This window comes from Lolium rigidum, chromosome 5, assembly GCF_022539505.1.
Source record: "Lolium rigidum isolate FL_2022 chromosome 5, APGP_CSIRO_Lrig_0.1, whole genome shotgun sequence".
NCBI lineage: Eukaryota > Viridiplantae > Streptophyta > Magnoliopsida > Poales > Poaceae > Lolium > Lolium rigidum.
Genome location: NC_061512.1, coordinates 232,498,805 through 232,515,146, shown reverse-complemented (window position 1 = coordinate 232,515,146; position 16,342 = coordinate 232,498,805). Strand labels below are relative to the sequence as shown.

Sequence of the window (16,342 nt, the reverse complement as noted above, 5' to 3'; positions counted from 1 at the left end):
TGAGTAATTTGGAAAATTCAAAAAATTCATTTTTGAATCAAATGGGCTGGCGGGAAACGTTGTTGGGCTATTCAGAGGAAAAACAAAAAGGGCCGGCCCAGCTGCACGTCTCGCGTGAGTGGGCCGCCTAACAGGGTGGGAGCCATCCGTCAGTGCCTCTTTACCCGCGAAGCAGTATGGACGCATCCGCGTCGTAGGATTAGAAACAGATCAGACGGTGCACAGCCATCGTCATCTCCGGCGAGCGGCGAGGCTGCTGGCGGCGTAGGTAGGGGGTCGACGTGCTCACCGAGGCTCCAGCTAGGGTAGGCAGTATGCGCGGGGAGGTTGCCGATGACGACGAAGCGCCTGGCAGTGGCGTCTCCTGGGGCGGCGTCTAGCTCCGGTGATCTTCTGCGACGGAGTGCGGCGGTGAGGTAGCGATTGGGGCGCTCTGGTGGGCAATGTGGAGCGGCGAGGTGGCTAGGCGACTCAGGAAGAAGAGGGGAGGCGAAGTGTGTGCTCAATTTGAGGAGCGGTGTGCTCCTTTTATAGCAGTGAGGAGAGGTCGTGGCGCGGCGATGAGCTCATCGACGATGACGCGTCTACGGGGGATCTTGGCCACTGGCGATGACGCGCGCGTGCAGGCAATGTCATGGCGGTCACGCCAGGCGTGATTGCGTTGAAAACGATGCAAGGACGAGTTCGTGCGCGTGACGGGAGCGGCCAGTACCCGCGGCGGACGTCGGTGAAGTGGGCGTCGTCTACGGCGTTCCCGCGGGCCAATGGTGGTGTCTGGGCGGTGCGCGGTGACGTCGTGAAGCAGGTGGCGCAGAGAGCAAGCGTGTCTGCGAGGCTCGCCGGGCGCGCTCTGGCGTGCGTGTGCACGTTTGGGCGTGTCTGGACGCGCCTGGTCTGGTGTGTGCGATGCACCGATCGGTCGAGGCTCGTGTCCAGGATGATCATGAGAGTGTGGAGAGCAAGTGTGACAAGGTGGTGCACGGTGGCAGGGTCCAGAGTGAGAGAGGGCAAGTACACGTCCATGCCATGCCACGTCATGGATGATCTTGGTCAGATGGTGACGATTTCTTGTACCATTCCTTGTCTATTCTACTTGGCAACGTCCAGAGGGGTCAGAGAGGTAGCAAGGATGACATAGGATCGATGGGGGAGGCAAGGAACTGCTGGACAAAGCCATGTCCCGAGTTGGCAGCCAGGTGCTCACCACCTGTTTGATGAAATGGCCGCAAGAGAGTGACATTCGAATTTTTGGATGAAATTTGGTGGGTTTGCAACATATATTATTTGCAGTAGATTGGTGGTGGTGGTGGTCAAATTTGAAGTGTTTTGCAGAAATCCAAATTGCACATGATCTTACATATGCCTAAAGGTCTCCACTTTGCTTGCTCACCATTTGAATTTGAGAAAGAATTTGTGGTGATGGTTTTGGGCAAAGGTGTTCACCTTGATGTTGTCTTGGATGAGGTGCAAAGATTGGGCAAAGTTTAGTTTAGAAAACTTCCAAACCAGGGGCTCAAAGATGGCATCAGACTAAGATTTGTCATTTCGACCATATTGCATGTGAATTGGAATTTGCATTTGATTTCAATTTGATTTGAGTTTCTTTGATTCCAAAAGTGTTTAAAAGTGTTTAGTAACCATATCCAACCAATGGTGCAAGCCAAAGTGGTCTAGGTTAAGAATTTGCAAAAATGGCATAAGCCATATGTGTGTGTTGAGGTGAATTTTATATTTTATTTTCTCTTTTCTTTTTCCTTGTATTTGGATGATCAAGGGATCATGGTTAGGGTTTGAGTGTAAGTGTAATCACACAAGCAAGCATCATGGCAAAATGCACACTCAAATAATTAACAAGGTGATCTATATGCATAGCCCTATATGAGGATAAAAAGTTTTTGTTAGTTCTCAAATTTGGGTTTTTTGGAAACTCTCTCTTTCTTTCTTTATTAAAAAGTTGGGATGTTACACTTAGTGATTAGCTAGGAGTAAAAAAATCCACACCAGTCACATAATATTAAGGAAAAAACATCTGCCCGTTCGGTCGCTTAGTTTCCCATTTATTTGTATATCCCACAATATAACTCCTCATGTTTTGTCCACTAAATTTATTTTATATCTCAGTTATCTGATTGTTGAGTATTGCACTCGCAAAATCTCCAAATAGACTATCACTATGATATAAGCCCAGTTAGGAAAAAAACTGAAGCTACAGGTAGTAGATTAATGAACTTCGGAGCGCTCTATGTTTAGAAATTTCATCGTAAGCTTGAACATAAGATCTATCACTTGGTATGCTGTGAAGCTCATTGATACGAATCTAGGGTCACCTGAATCTATCTCGATATGGAAACTTAGCAACCAGAATATAAAACCGATCTTAGAGGTAAATACTATAAAATGTAGCAACAAAGAAACATAATGAGTTCTAGATCACTGGATGACAACGAAAACATTTTCTCAATCAATACATATTACGAACTGTTAATAGTCAATGTTTTGTCTCCTTGGATTCATGCAACGCACGAGGTCGACATCGCGTCCGCCCATGCATACGCGGCCATTAGCATGTAATATAGCAGTTATCTTATACGGTGTTTTCCAGTGATTTGGTAAGATATATACAGATGCTTGTACATACGGCGACGCCCATACATGGCCAAGAAAAGTCATATAGTAGTTTTAATGTCCATGCATGCTGTCGTGCTTTTTCCTCCTGTTATTGCCATCGAATGCAGCGGCAGAAAATTAAGCCTTACTTAGTACATAATTAAGTAACAATTAGCATGATAGGAACGAATATTTTGGATATTTTTCCATTGGAGGAACTCTTAAAACACAATTTTCCTACTGATTACTCCATTTGGAAGCAATTCGGATTTTGTAAGATTAACTTTTAGCTCGTAGAATACTAATCCAAAATGGAAATTTTGTACTTATGGTTTTCTATTGTAAAAATATTTTTGGAACATTATTTTTAAAATATGGAAAGATCCATTGATAGTTTTCCCAATTAATCATTGATGGAAAATTGTCAAAATGAACAATTGGGGCGCAGATGTGGAAAGATCCGTCATGGAACACAAAGATTCAAACACAATTTTCCAATCAATGATGCAGATAGTAAAAATTACAAAATCATAAATTATATCAACAAATGATAGCATACACCATTGATATTTGAGACATCTGTTTACAAATCAAGTTTGTGCTAAAAAAATGATTTCCAGATCTGAAGTCTGGACCGGATAGATACATCATTTCATAGTTGAGCTGAGCGATGGAGGAACTGAACATGCTCAGGATTAAAACTTGCAAGCCATCGATTACTTTTTAGCACAAAAGGTGAGATGAATCCCTGCTGCACCGATTTGATAAGCACATGATCCAAACCAAAAAAAAAAAAAAAAAACGCACAGGGAGGGGCCTCACCCTGATTCTGTTCTCAAAATTTCCCACATATACACCTGATCAGCAGCATCCTTCCACAAACATTTGACAGTGTTTTCAGACAGTTCAACCGTCCAAAGGCAGGATCCTGCGTTCAAAACATACGAGGAATAATTAGTAACGTGAAAGCACGATGATTTAACACATAAGCTTAGAGAAAGGCCGGCGTTCTCCTGAATAAAAAACGCAAAAGGGTCAAATTGATTTTCCATAAACAACAATAACCCGATACTGATAATGCAGTAGCTAGACTCTCCTAGTAAAGAAAGAACTGAGCTCTGTGACACTGCCATTTACATTTCCGTTACTGCGAGAATTCGACTCAGCCAGACCATTTCAACGTGGACATCCAACCTACAAACTAATAACTAACTTAAACCTCCTCTGTTTCCAGCTAAGTTCGATCTTAATTTCATAGAGCATTCGAGAGCAGAGCACATTCAGTGTAACATCCCAAGAATTTCAAAACAAAACAAATGAATTTTCCTAGTTCCAAATTTTGGAACCAACAAAAACTTTTATTAAATTACGTTTGATTCTTAGTGATCTTGCTTAATTATCGTGTTATTGCCATGATTGCTTGTTATTAGTATTTGAAGTGATCTAAAACCCTAAACCTCACCCCTCTTTTCACCATCCTAGTTAAAATAAAATAAAAAGAAACTTAAATAAGAAAAAGGCATATGTGCCTATGGCTATATTTATAAAACTTTACCCTAAGCTTTTCTACTTTGCTTAGATGTTTGGAAAACCTTCATACACCTTACCTAAGGCTTATCAAACCAAATCCAAGTGGTTTCCAAAGAAAATAAAAAGAAACTAAAAATGCCATAGAGGCATATGAGAGCAAAAATGCAAATTTGTGAATTTAAGAATCTTGACCCTAATACATGTTGTGAATGGTGGATCACTTCCATATACCATTTCACCATTCAACAACACCGTTTGGTTCAAGCCAAGTCAATTTCAAATCCAAATGCAACATATGCATAGAGGCATATGTGACACATACCCATTTCACCAAACCTTGACCTATGCCTTTAAACCTTGACCAAATGGTGTGAAACCATCCCTCAACCTAATATAACCCTAAATTGACCCTAACCCATGCCCAAGTAAAGCAAGATCAACCCTTTTCAAGATTAATGAAAAGTGACACATCACCCCTTATGTGTTATGGCAATTTTTGCAAATCTTTGACCAAGACCTTTGGAAATGGATTCAATGGTTTGAAAATGTTTCTAAACCAATAAGAATCACATTAGAGTCAACCAAAGTCAATTCAAATGAAGAGAAACCAAATAGTGAGAAAATTCCATATTTCACTCACATACACTAAGGGCAATTTTGCAAATCTTCATATGAGGCCACCATTGCTTGCCCTATGGATTCTAAAACTCTTATATAACAAAAACAAACACAAATGCATAAAAGAAACCAGATTCAAATCAAGGGAAATTTCAAATTTGACATACATATGATAATGGTCATATGACCCATTTATAAAATCTTCACTACTTTACCCCCTGCATTTGAATCTTCCTAAACTAAACTTGGTCAACTATGACCATGTCATCCAAGACCATGTCAAGGTCAACAACTTTCATGTTGACCATCCCTGCTGAAGTTGACCAGGTTGACCAGAATAAGATTGACAAGTGAGGACTTTGAAATAAAGAGAAGATGATCCACTTTTTGAATTCTTGCAAACCTTCACCAAAATGAGCACCACTACCACCAATCTTTCCTTTTAATTATATGTTGAAGCTCCACCAAAAAGATTCTCAAAATTCAAAACTTTTTCTCATGCGGCCATTTATACAAACACTTGGCAGGCATCATTTTAGAAATTGCACACACCCTATTATCCTCTGGTCCAAAGCCTAAACCCCTTTACTCTTTGATCATTGATGCTCCTGTACCTCCCCTGCATCAAGCCTGGTACCAGTTTGGTCGATTAAAGCTTTGGCATGATCACCTTTACACCATGCCGGCCATGAGAACCTCACCATGCCACTCATGGTTATCTTTCCTATCTGGCCCCTTGTACCATGTCAACTAGGTAGCCTGCTCCTCAATGAACCTGCTGATACGAGCCCTAAGCCAGGAGACACACGCTACGGTCCAGAACGCGCACGCCCAGTACCCTGCCGTGGCATGCCAGCGCACGCGGTGACCGCGCCCCGACCCAACCCTGGACGCGCCAGAACGCGTGCGTGTCCGGTCGCTCTCGTCCTTCCCTTCCCCTCCACTTGCGCGTGCACACTCCACACCCTTCCCGTACCTCGCCAGACACCGCCATTGGCCGTCGCCTGCGCCATAGACGACGCCATGATCAAAGCTATGCCGCACCCGTACTGCAGGTACTCCAACGTCGCCAGCCCTCCTCAGACCCCCTTTAGCCGTGCCGTCAAGCTCACTAGCACCACCAGGATGCCTGCAACGCTACGCGACCTCTACCTTGCCCCTTCACCGCTCCAGACGGCCGCGCCATGGACACCCTCTCACAGCACCCGCCGATCACTCGCGTTCCTATAAATAACGGCCACCCCAGCACAAGTTCCTCACACCATTCGCTTCCCCACTTCTCCCTCGCTCTCCTCGACCCCTTCTCCACTCCAATTACTGCCTCCAGCGCCGGAATTGCTAGATCATCTCCGCCGGAGTCCGCAGATCAGCGCCGCCGATTGACGCCTCCCCAAGCCTCGCCGACGGTGCCAGACGCTTCCTCATCGACGTCAACGTCACTGCGCACCTCTCCCTCGACCGCCGGCAGCCCAGGACGCTCCCCGACCCCCTACCTCACCGGCGCAGTGAGCTCTCCTCCCCCGTCGACGACGACGACTGTCGACCACCCGATCCGCCTCTAATCTAACGGACGAGGTGAGCCCATACCGCTTCGGTGAGTTTAAGCCACTGACGGGTGGCCCCTCACATGTCAGCTGGCCCGTGGCTGTGAACCGTTACTGGGCTGGGCCAGTTTCGCAGTTTAAACCATTCTGGCCCATTTCCTTTCCCGCGCTGGCCTTTTTATTTGAATTCAATTAATTCTTTTAGTTTGAAAATCAATACTGGTCTGTCCTATAAATTGAATAGTTCAAATTCTACAAACTCAATTTTAGCAAATCAAAATGTTCTGGAAAGCCTATGATTTGCTCTAACTAACCCCACTGGATTCAACCTCATATCTTGTGTAGTTTTTGAATAGCAAAAATAACAAAACAGATACTTTTCTGCATTCAAATAAATCTTAAAAATCAACCACTTTGAATTTTGAAGTGAATCAAATTGCAATAATTCACATTTAACAAACTATAATTTACTATGTAAGAATATGATATATGTTCTGTACATGATCATGGGCTAGAATCAAAATATTGGCTATGTAGTCAATACTAGTCCATTTAAACTATTTCCAAATTTTAGAATTTAAACCAATGAGGTGTAGCCCCTCATTTAAATCATTCTCACAAGTGATATGAAGTAATGTGTTGACCTTTAAATGCTTAGGCTCATACTTGCTCACTTGTAGATTTTTAAATCTAAATAGTATTTACATTTGCCATGGTTATTTAAATCACATGAGATGATGAATCTCAATTAAATCCCTTTTCTCAAATACTAAGTGTGAAGTGTTGACCTTGGTCAACATGGGATCATCCCTGGTTATTTGAGAATAGTGAATCACCTCAATAGGAGTTTTTATTAAATTAGTTACAACTATGTGTTAAATCATATGAGAGGTATTCCTCTCATTTAAATCTTGTTCTCAAGTAATTCAACATGAGGTAGTGACCATGGTCTATATAATCTCATATTGAGTTATTTGGTGGCATTAAATCACTACCATGTGAGTATTAAATTGCATGAGGTATGGAACCTCATTTAAATCATTTTCTCAAATGATAAGTATGAAGAGATTGACTGTGGTCAACCTAGGTCATATATTATTCATAAGAGAAATTAAATCTTAAGAAGAATTCAATGAGAGGAAATTATTTCTCCAAACCAAAGATAAACCCTACTTCCAATTTTCAATGAGAGGAAATTATTTTCCTAATGTTAAATAAAGAAACCCTAGCATATTTTGAGAATAAATGTTAAGTAGTGATGCTAGATCCTTTGTGTGAGCCAATAAGGCTAATTAAGACTACTTAAGTGTTGTTTGGTGATTGTATCCTCATATTCGTTTATAGACGCTAGTACCGGAGACTATCAAGAGGAAGAGGTCTTCTACCAAGAGGAAGAGCAAGAAAACTTTGATCACATCACCAATCAAGGCAAGCTAACACTCTTGCAAGGTTCCCTTGTGCAAAGCTCTACTAGAGCAAGGCACCATTACATTTTACTTTATGAACCTATCCCAAGTTTTTACTTTACAAGTTGTACTTGATTTTATTTATCGGAGTTACTTTTTGAATTATGATTCACTTGGTTGAATTATAGAGTAGTACAAGAGAATCACACTTAGCCTAGCAAGCTCCAAGATACTTAGCACCCCTCATAACTAGTGGCTAGTGCTCAATATTAAAAGTGACTACTCTAGTTGGGAACTTGTGAATTGAAATGGCTTTGAAAACCTTGGAATGATGAGTCATTCTATTGAGAGATTTTGAAGGTGAATATGACTCGGTGAATGACTTGGTGAATTTTACTAAAACACCGATGGTTGGGTTCGGATGCGATACCATTCCAATTTTACAAGTACCCCCACAATACCTGAATCCGGGTAAGGCTTAGCTGGAAACTTATGTATTTTAGTATGGGTTCCCTACGAACAAGCGTCATAGGGGTTATGCTTGAGGCTGCCTCCGTACTTGGTGAAGTGATGTGAAATGACGTGAAATGAGGTGAATGTCCGGCCCAAGCCTCGTGCGGTCCCGGGCTGACTGCGGTTTTCACCGGGAGGCCAAGCTCATGGGGAGAGGTGCCTATACTAGAGTATGTAAATGAAAGGTTAGGATTGGTAGTTCGCGTACTGCGTACGATAAATCAGGGCCAGTTACCCCTGACGAACTATTGCAATTGTTGTGGCACAAGTGTACACCCTCTGCAGAGTTAAACCTATTCGAATAGCCGCGTCCTCGGTTATGGACAGTTGAAAAGGCCATACTGTTCCGTCATCAGAATTTTTCTAAAAATATGAATGGTGACTTGTGATTTGAATTGAAAGGTGACTTTGACCTTGAATCACAACTGAGTTGTGGGAATGACACTAATGTTCCCACTTGAGTTAGTTGAGCAAATGAAGGTTTTTGATTGTTAAAGTGCTTATGAAATAAAACCGGCTTTATGCAAATGAAACTAGAGCTTAGAACCCCCTTACTATAGTTGATAGTATTTACCTTAGTATTAGTTTGCGAGTACTTTAAAGTACTCATGGCTGTGTCCCTGGCTATTCAAATGGCCAGACTATGAAGACGAGTACCAGAACCCGGAAGAAGGACCACAGGACGTCTACGACAACTAGGATCACTCCTGACGTCAACAGTTGCCTGTGGAATAGATGGACCAAGACCGCTACTATTTCGCTTCCGCTATGTGTTTCATATTTGGATCTCTAGATCCCGTATGTTGTAATGAGACTGGATCATGTGATCCTTTATTTGTAAGACGATTATGGTATGTAATGAATGATGTGTTGTGATATCAATCTATTATGTCTCGCAAAAACAATATTCCTGGGATTGCGAGGAATGGCATAATAGGCATCTGGACTTAAAAATCCGGGTGTTGACAAGTTGGTATCAGAGCCATTTTTTGACCTTAGGAGACCCTAGTTAGAATGGACGTCTGAAAATTTTAGTTTCAAAACAAATGAAGTGACTATTTATGAAAAACTTATTCTCCCTCTTATCATTGAGATCTTTTTCGAAATAAGAAAGTTATGCTCTATTTCTTCTTATACTATTACATAAAATTTTGACACACTTCTCTAACTTACTTATCCTAATTGCTCACAGATGAATTACCAATGGGAGTCCTATCAGCTTGGTCCCGGAGGCGACCTAAGGTTCGAAAAGGAGTTGAAGCAACTGGTTGAATATCTAGGACACCCGTATCCCGAATTCTTCGGAATACCCCTCAAAGCTAAGCTAGGAGAACCACCTCGGTGGGACGTTTCTACTGATCTAAGAAGAAGGCATGATGCCCCGGTATGGGAAACCATCTGGATTTCTGTAACGGGAAACACTTGGAAGGAAGGACTAGTCAGAGCTATGCAAGAAGCAATTTCTCGTCTGTGTGGACAAAATGAGGACAAGATCAAGAACACTCGCTTCATCTACTACCCAAGACCTGACTCCATGGGAAGACCGATGACCATGCCCCCACCCCCGGAGATGAACCCCTATGTAGCACCTCAGGACTTCGGGCGGTACAAAACCCGCAGGGATTTGGACAACGCCTCGCCTCTCGCCAAGCACATCACCCGTGAAGACAAAGAATCCACCCCGAAGAGTAGTATCACCCTCGACACTTAAGTAGGTGTGAGTTGTATCAGGATCCCCCTTGTATCGTAGAGCGATGAATGGTTCTTCAGACCAACGGTGTGTTAGATTTGTAATATGTGATGCTTGGTATGAATTAAAAAGTGTTGTTGGTTTTTACCCCCGCAACACTACTCAAGTTTTCAATTTTATGAACTTTTTAAACTTAACAAAACAAACCATAGAAATTTCCCTCTTATCTTATCATCTACATCAATGTTTAGATGGCCCCACCACCCCGCAACGCCACCCAGGATGCCATGATGCAACTGCTGCAGACAATGATGGCAGACCGAGAAGTCGAGAGAGCTGAACGCCAAGCCAACATTACCGCACTGCAACAGATAGCTCAGAACAATCAAGGCCACGGAAACAACGATCACCCTGGATCGAAGTTGAAGAACTTTCAACACACCAACCCTCCGATGTTCAACAAGACTGAAGAGCCCCTCGATGCTGATGACTGGCTCCAGACCATGGAGAACAACCTCGAAGTTGCGGGAGTTGAAGCCGCGAGAAAAATGCGTTCGCCACCCACTACCAGTCGGGACTGCCGCGAGCTCGGTGGACAAGTGCCCGTGCAATGAATGCGGGACAGATGATGACATGGGAAGAATTCAAGCTGAAATTTAGCAAATATCATGTGCCCCAAGGACTGATCAAGAAAATGAGAGACGAGTTTCGGGAACTCAAACAAGGAAGGATGTCCGTGGTGGAATACCGCGACAGGTTTCTTACTCTGTCAAGATACGCCCCGGATGAGACCGACACCAACGAGAAGAGAAAGGAAAGATTTCTGAATGGACTGCACGACGAGATGCAAACTGTGTTGGTGAACATTCCATTCGCTGACTTAGAAGCCCTGGTAGACTCAGCCATACAGATGGAAGGAAAGCTACATCAAGCCAATGAGAACCGCAAGTGCAGAATGATGAACCAGAATGGACCCCACCATACCCAGAAGTACCGCAACAACTCCTCTGGAGGATTCAACCCAAGATACAACAAGCCCCCTGCTCAGAATTATCGCCCCAACTACACCAACAACAACGGAGGACCCCCGAAGACCGGAGGCAACAACAACAACAACCACAACAACAACAACCTCCCCAACCACAGCAACAACAATGGAAACAACAACAACACCAATACTGCCCCAAGGACTGGAAGCAATGCTACCCCCGTAATCCCCAAAGACAAGTCCACCATCAACTGCTACGAATGTGGAGTTGTGGGTCACTTCTCCAATGAGTGCCCCAAGAAGCTTGCCAGGATTGCCGCCAATACCGCAGCACCTGCTCAGCAACAGCGCCGCTTTGCAGGAAGAAGGAACCAGAACAACAACAACGGCCGCCTCTACCACATGAATGCCACTGAAGCTCAGGAAGCACCCCAGACCATGCCAAGTATGTCTTCCTGTTGATAAAATGCTCAATCTCTCTTAGGAACCTAACTTTTCTTAAAATCTCGGGACGAGATTTGTTTAAGGGGGAAGGGTTTGTAACATCCCAAGAATTTCAAAACAAAACAAATGAATTTCCCTAGTTCCAAATTTTGGAACCAACAAAAACTTTTATTAAATTACGTTTGATTCTTAGTGATCTTGCTTAATTCTCGTGTTATTGCCATGATTGCTTGTTATTAGTATTTGAAGTGATCTAAAACCCTAAACCTCACCCCTCTTTTCACCATCCTAGTTAAAATAAAATAAAAAGGAACTTAAATAAGAAAAAGGCATATGTGCCTATGGCTATATTTATAAAACTTTACCCTAAGCTTTTCTACTTTGCTTAGAGGTTTGGAAAACCTTCATACACCTTACCTAAGGCTTATCAAACCAAATCCAAGTGGTTTCCAAAGAAAATAAAAAGAAACTAAAAATGCCATAGAGGCATATGAGAGCAAAAGTGCAAATTTGTGAATTTAAGAATCTTGACCCTAATACATGTTGTGAATGGTGGATCACTTCCATATACCATTTCACCATTCAACAACACCGTTTGGTTCAAGCCAAGTCAATTTCAAATCCAAATGCAACATATGCATAGAGGCATATGTGACACATACCCATTTCACCAAACCTTGACCTATGCCTTTAAACCTTGACCAAATGGTGTGAAACCATCCCTCAACCTAATATAACCCTAAATTGACCCTAACCCATGCCCAAGTAAAGCAAGATCAACCCTTTTCAAGATTAATGAAAAGTGACACATCACCCCTTATGTGTTATGGCCATTTTTGCAAATCTTTGACCAAGACCTTTGGAAATGGATTCAATGGTTTGAAAATGTTTCTAAACCAATAAGAATCACATTAGAGTCAACCAAAGTCAATTCAAATGAAGAGAAACCAAATAGTGAGAAAATTCCATATTTCACTCACATACACTAAGGGCAATTTTGCAAATCTTCATATGAGGCCACCATTGCTTGCCCTATGGATTCTAAAACTCTTATATAACAAAAACAAACACAAATGCATAAAAGAAACCAGATTCAAATCAAGGGAAATTTCAAATTTGACATACATATGATAATGGTCATATGACCCATTTATAAAATCTTCACTACTTTACCCCCCTGCATTTGAATCTTCCTAAACTAAACTTGGTCAACTATGACCATGTCATCCAAGACCATGTCAAGGTCAACAACTTTCATGTTGACCATCCCTGCTGAAGTTGACCAGGTTGACCAGAATAAGATTGACAAGTGAGGACTTTGAAATAAAGAGAAGATGATCCACTTTTTGAATTCTTGCAAACCTTCACCAAAATGAGCACCACTACCACCAATCTTTCCTTTTAATTATATGTTGAAGCTCCACCAAAAAGATTCTCAAAATTCAAAACTTTTTCTCATGCGGCCATTTATACAAACACTTGGCAGGCATCATTTCAGAAATTGCACACACCCTATTATCCTCTGGTCCAAAGCCTAAACCCCTTTACTCTTTGATCATTGATGCTCCTGTACCTCCCTGCATCAAGCCTGGTACCAGTTTGGTCGATTAAAGCTTTGGCATGATCACCTTTACACCATGCCGGCCATGAGAACCTCACCATGCCACTCATGGTTATCTTTCCTATCTGGCCCCTTGTACCATGTCAACTAGGTAGCCTGCTCCTCAATGAACACTGCTGATACGAGCCCTAAGCCGGGAGACACACGCTACGGTCCGAACGCGCACGCCCGGTACCTGCCGTGGCATGCCGGCGCACGCGGTGACCGCGCCCGACCCAACCCCGGACGCGCCGAACGCGTGCGTGTCCGGTCGCTCTCGTCCTTCCCTTCCCCTCCACTTGCGCGTGCACACTCCACACCCTTCCCGTACCTCGCCGGACACCGCCATTGGCCGTCGCTCGCGCCATAGACGACGCCATGATCAAAGCTATGCCGCACCCGTACTGCAGGTACTCCAACGTCGCCGACCCTCCTCAGACCCCCTTTAGCCGTGCCGTCAAGCTCACTAGCACCACCAGGATGCCTGCAACGCTACGCGACCTCTACCTTGCCCCTTCACCGCTCCAGACGGCCGCGCCATGGACACCCTCTCACAGCACCCGCCGATCACTCGCGTTCCTATAAATAACGGCCACCCCAGCACAAGTTCCTCACACCATTCGCTTCCCCACTTCTCCCTCGCTCTCCTCGACCCCTTCTCCACTCCAATTACTGCCTCCAGCGCCGGAATTGCTAGATCATCTCCGCCGGAGTCCGCAGATCAGCGCCGCCGATTGACGCCTCCCCATGCCTCGCCGACGGTGCCAGACGCTTCCTCATCGACGTCAACGTCACTGCGCACCTCTCCCTCGACCGCCGGCGGCCCAGGACGCTCCCCGACCCCCTACCTTGTCGGCGCAGTGAGCTCTCCTCCCCCGTCGACGACGACGACTGTCGACTACCCGATCCGCCTCTAATCTAACGGACGAGGAGAGCCCATACCGCTTCGGTGAGTTTAAGCCACTGACGGGTGGCCCCTCACATGTCAGCTGGCCCGCGGCTGTGAACCGTTACTGGGCTGGGCCAGTTTCGCAGTTTAAACCATTCCGGCCCATTTCCTTTCCCGCGCTGGCCTTTTTATTTGAATTCAATTAATTCTTTTAGTTTGAAAATCAATACTGGTCTGTCCTATAAATTGAATAGTTCAAATTCTACAAACTCAATTTTAGCAAATCAAAATGTTCTGGAAAGCCTATGATTTGCTCTAACTAACCCCACTGGATTCAACCTCATATCTTGTGTAGTTTTTGAATAGCAAAAATAACAAAACAGATACTTTTCTGCATTCAAATAAATCTTAAAAATCAACCACTTTGAATTTTGAAGTGAATCAAATTGCAATAATTCACATTTAACAAACTATAATTTACTATGTAAGAATATGATATATGTTCTGTACATGATCATGGGCTAGAATCAAAATATTGGCTATGTAGTCAATACTAGCCCATTTAAACTATTTCCAAATTTTAGAATTTAAACCAATGAGGTGTAGCCCCTCATTTAAATCATTCTCACAAGTGATATGAAGTAATGTGTTGACCTTTAAATGCTTAGGCTCATACTTGCTCACTTGTAGATTTTTAAATCTAAATAGTATTTACATTTGCCATGGTTATTTAAATCACATGAGATGATGAATCTCAATTAAATCCCTTTTCTCAAATACTAAGTGTGAAGTGTTGACCTTGGTCAACATGGGATCATCCCTGGTTATTTGAGAATAGTGAATCACCTCAATAGGAGTTTTTATTAAATTAGTTACAACTATGTGTTAAATCATATGAGAGGTATTCCTCTCATTTAAATCTTGTTCTCAAGTAATTCAACATGAGGTAGTGACCATGGTCTATATAATCTCATATTGAGTTATTTGGTGGCATTAAATCACTACCATGTGAGTATTAAATTGCATGAGGTATGGAACCTCATTTAAATCATTTTCTCAAATGATAAGTATGAAGAGATTGACTTTGGTCAACCTAGGTCATATATTATTCATAAGAGAAATTAAATCTTACGAAGAATTCAATGAGAGGAAATTATTTCTCCAAACCAAAGATAAACCCTACTTCCAATTTTCAATGAGAGGAAATTATTTTCCTAATGTTAAATAAAGAAACCCTAGCATAATTTGAGAATAAATGTTAAGTAGTGATGCTAGATCCTTTGTGTGAGCCAATAAGGCTAATTAAGACTACTTAAGTGTTGTTTGGTGATTGTATCCTCGTATTCGTTTATAGACGCTAGTACGGAGACTATCAAGAGGAAGAGGTCTTCTACCAAGAGGAAGAGCAAGAAAACTTTGATCACATCACCAATCAAGGCAAGCTAACACTCTTGCAAGGTTCCCTTGTGCAAAGCTCTACTAGAGCAAGGCACCATTACATTTTACTTTATGAACCTATCCCAAGTTTTTACTTTACAAGTTGTACTTGATTTTATTTATCGGAGTTACTTTTTGAATTATGATTCACTTGGTTGAATTATAGAGTAGTACAAGAGAATCACACTTAGCCTAGCAAGCTCCAAGATACTTAGCACCCCTCATAACTAGTGGCTAGTGCTCAATATTAAAAGTGACTACTCTAGTTGGGAACTTGTGAATTGAAATGGCTTTGAAAACCTTGGAATGATGAGTCATTCTATTGAGAGATTTTGAAGGTGAATATGACTGGTGAATGACTTGGTGAATTTTACTAAAACACTGATGGTTGGGTTCGGATGCGATACCATTCCAATTTTACAAGTACCCCCACAATACACTGAATACGGGTAAGGCTTAGTCGGAAACTTATGTATTTTAGTATGGGTTCCCTCTGAACAAGCGTCATAGGGGTTATGCTTGAGGCTGCCTCCGTGCCGGTGAAGTGATGTGAAATGACGTGAAATGAGGTGAATGTCCGGCCCAAGCCCTGTGCGGTTCCGGGCTGATCGCGGTTTTCACCGGGAGGCCAAGCTCATGGGGAGAGGTGCCTATACTAGAGTATGTAAATGAAAGGTTAGGATTGGTAGTTCGCGTACTCGCGTACGATAAATCGGGGCCGATTACCCCGACGAACTATTGCAATTGTTGTGGCACAAGTGTACACCCTCTGCAGAGTTAAACCTATTCGAATAGCCGCGTCCTCGGTTATGGACGGTTGGAAAGGCCATACTCGTTCCGTCATCAGAATTTTTCTAAAAATATGAATGGTGACTTGTGATTTGAATTGAAAGGTGACTTTGACCTTGAATCACAACTGAGTTGTGGGAATGACACTAATGTTCCCACTTGAGTTAGTTGAGCAAATGAAGGTTTTTGATTGTTAAAGTGCTTATGAAATAAAACTGGCTTTATGCAAATGAAACTAGAGCTTAGAACCCCCTTACTATAGTTGATAGTATTTACCTTAGTATTAG

General features: G+C 42.8%; 1 protein-coding gene across 3 annotated transcripts in view; it reads right to left on the bottom strand.

Annotated features, from left to right (window-relative positions):
* Positions 1–3,118: 3,118 nt before the first annotated feature.
* The window catches only part of LOC124652710 (chaperone protein dnaJ 10-like), a 54,200-nt gene continuing 40,976 nt past the window's right edge, over positions 3,119–16,342 (bottom strand). For 2 of the 3 annotated variants that reach the window (XM_047191752.1, XM_047191754.1), the window contains 2 exons: positions 3,430–3,535; positions 3,119–3,355 (listed from right to left, as the gene is read on the bottom strand). In XM_047191752.1, coding sequence (XP_047047708.1) covers positions 3,443–3,535 — 93 coding nt within the window. In that variant the 3' untranslated portion in view covers positions 3,119–3,355; positions 3,430–3,442. Of the gene's footprint in view, positions 3,359–3,429; positions 3,536–16,342 lie in introns of all 3 variants that reach the window. The other variant, XM_047191753.1, reaches the window with a different exon arrangement.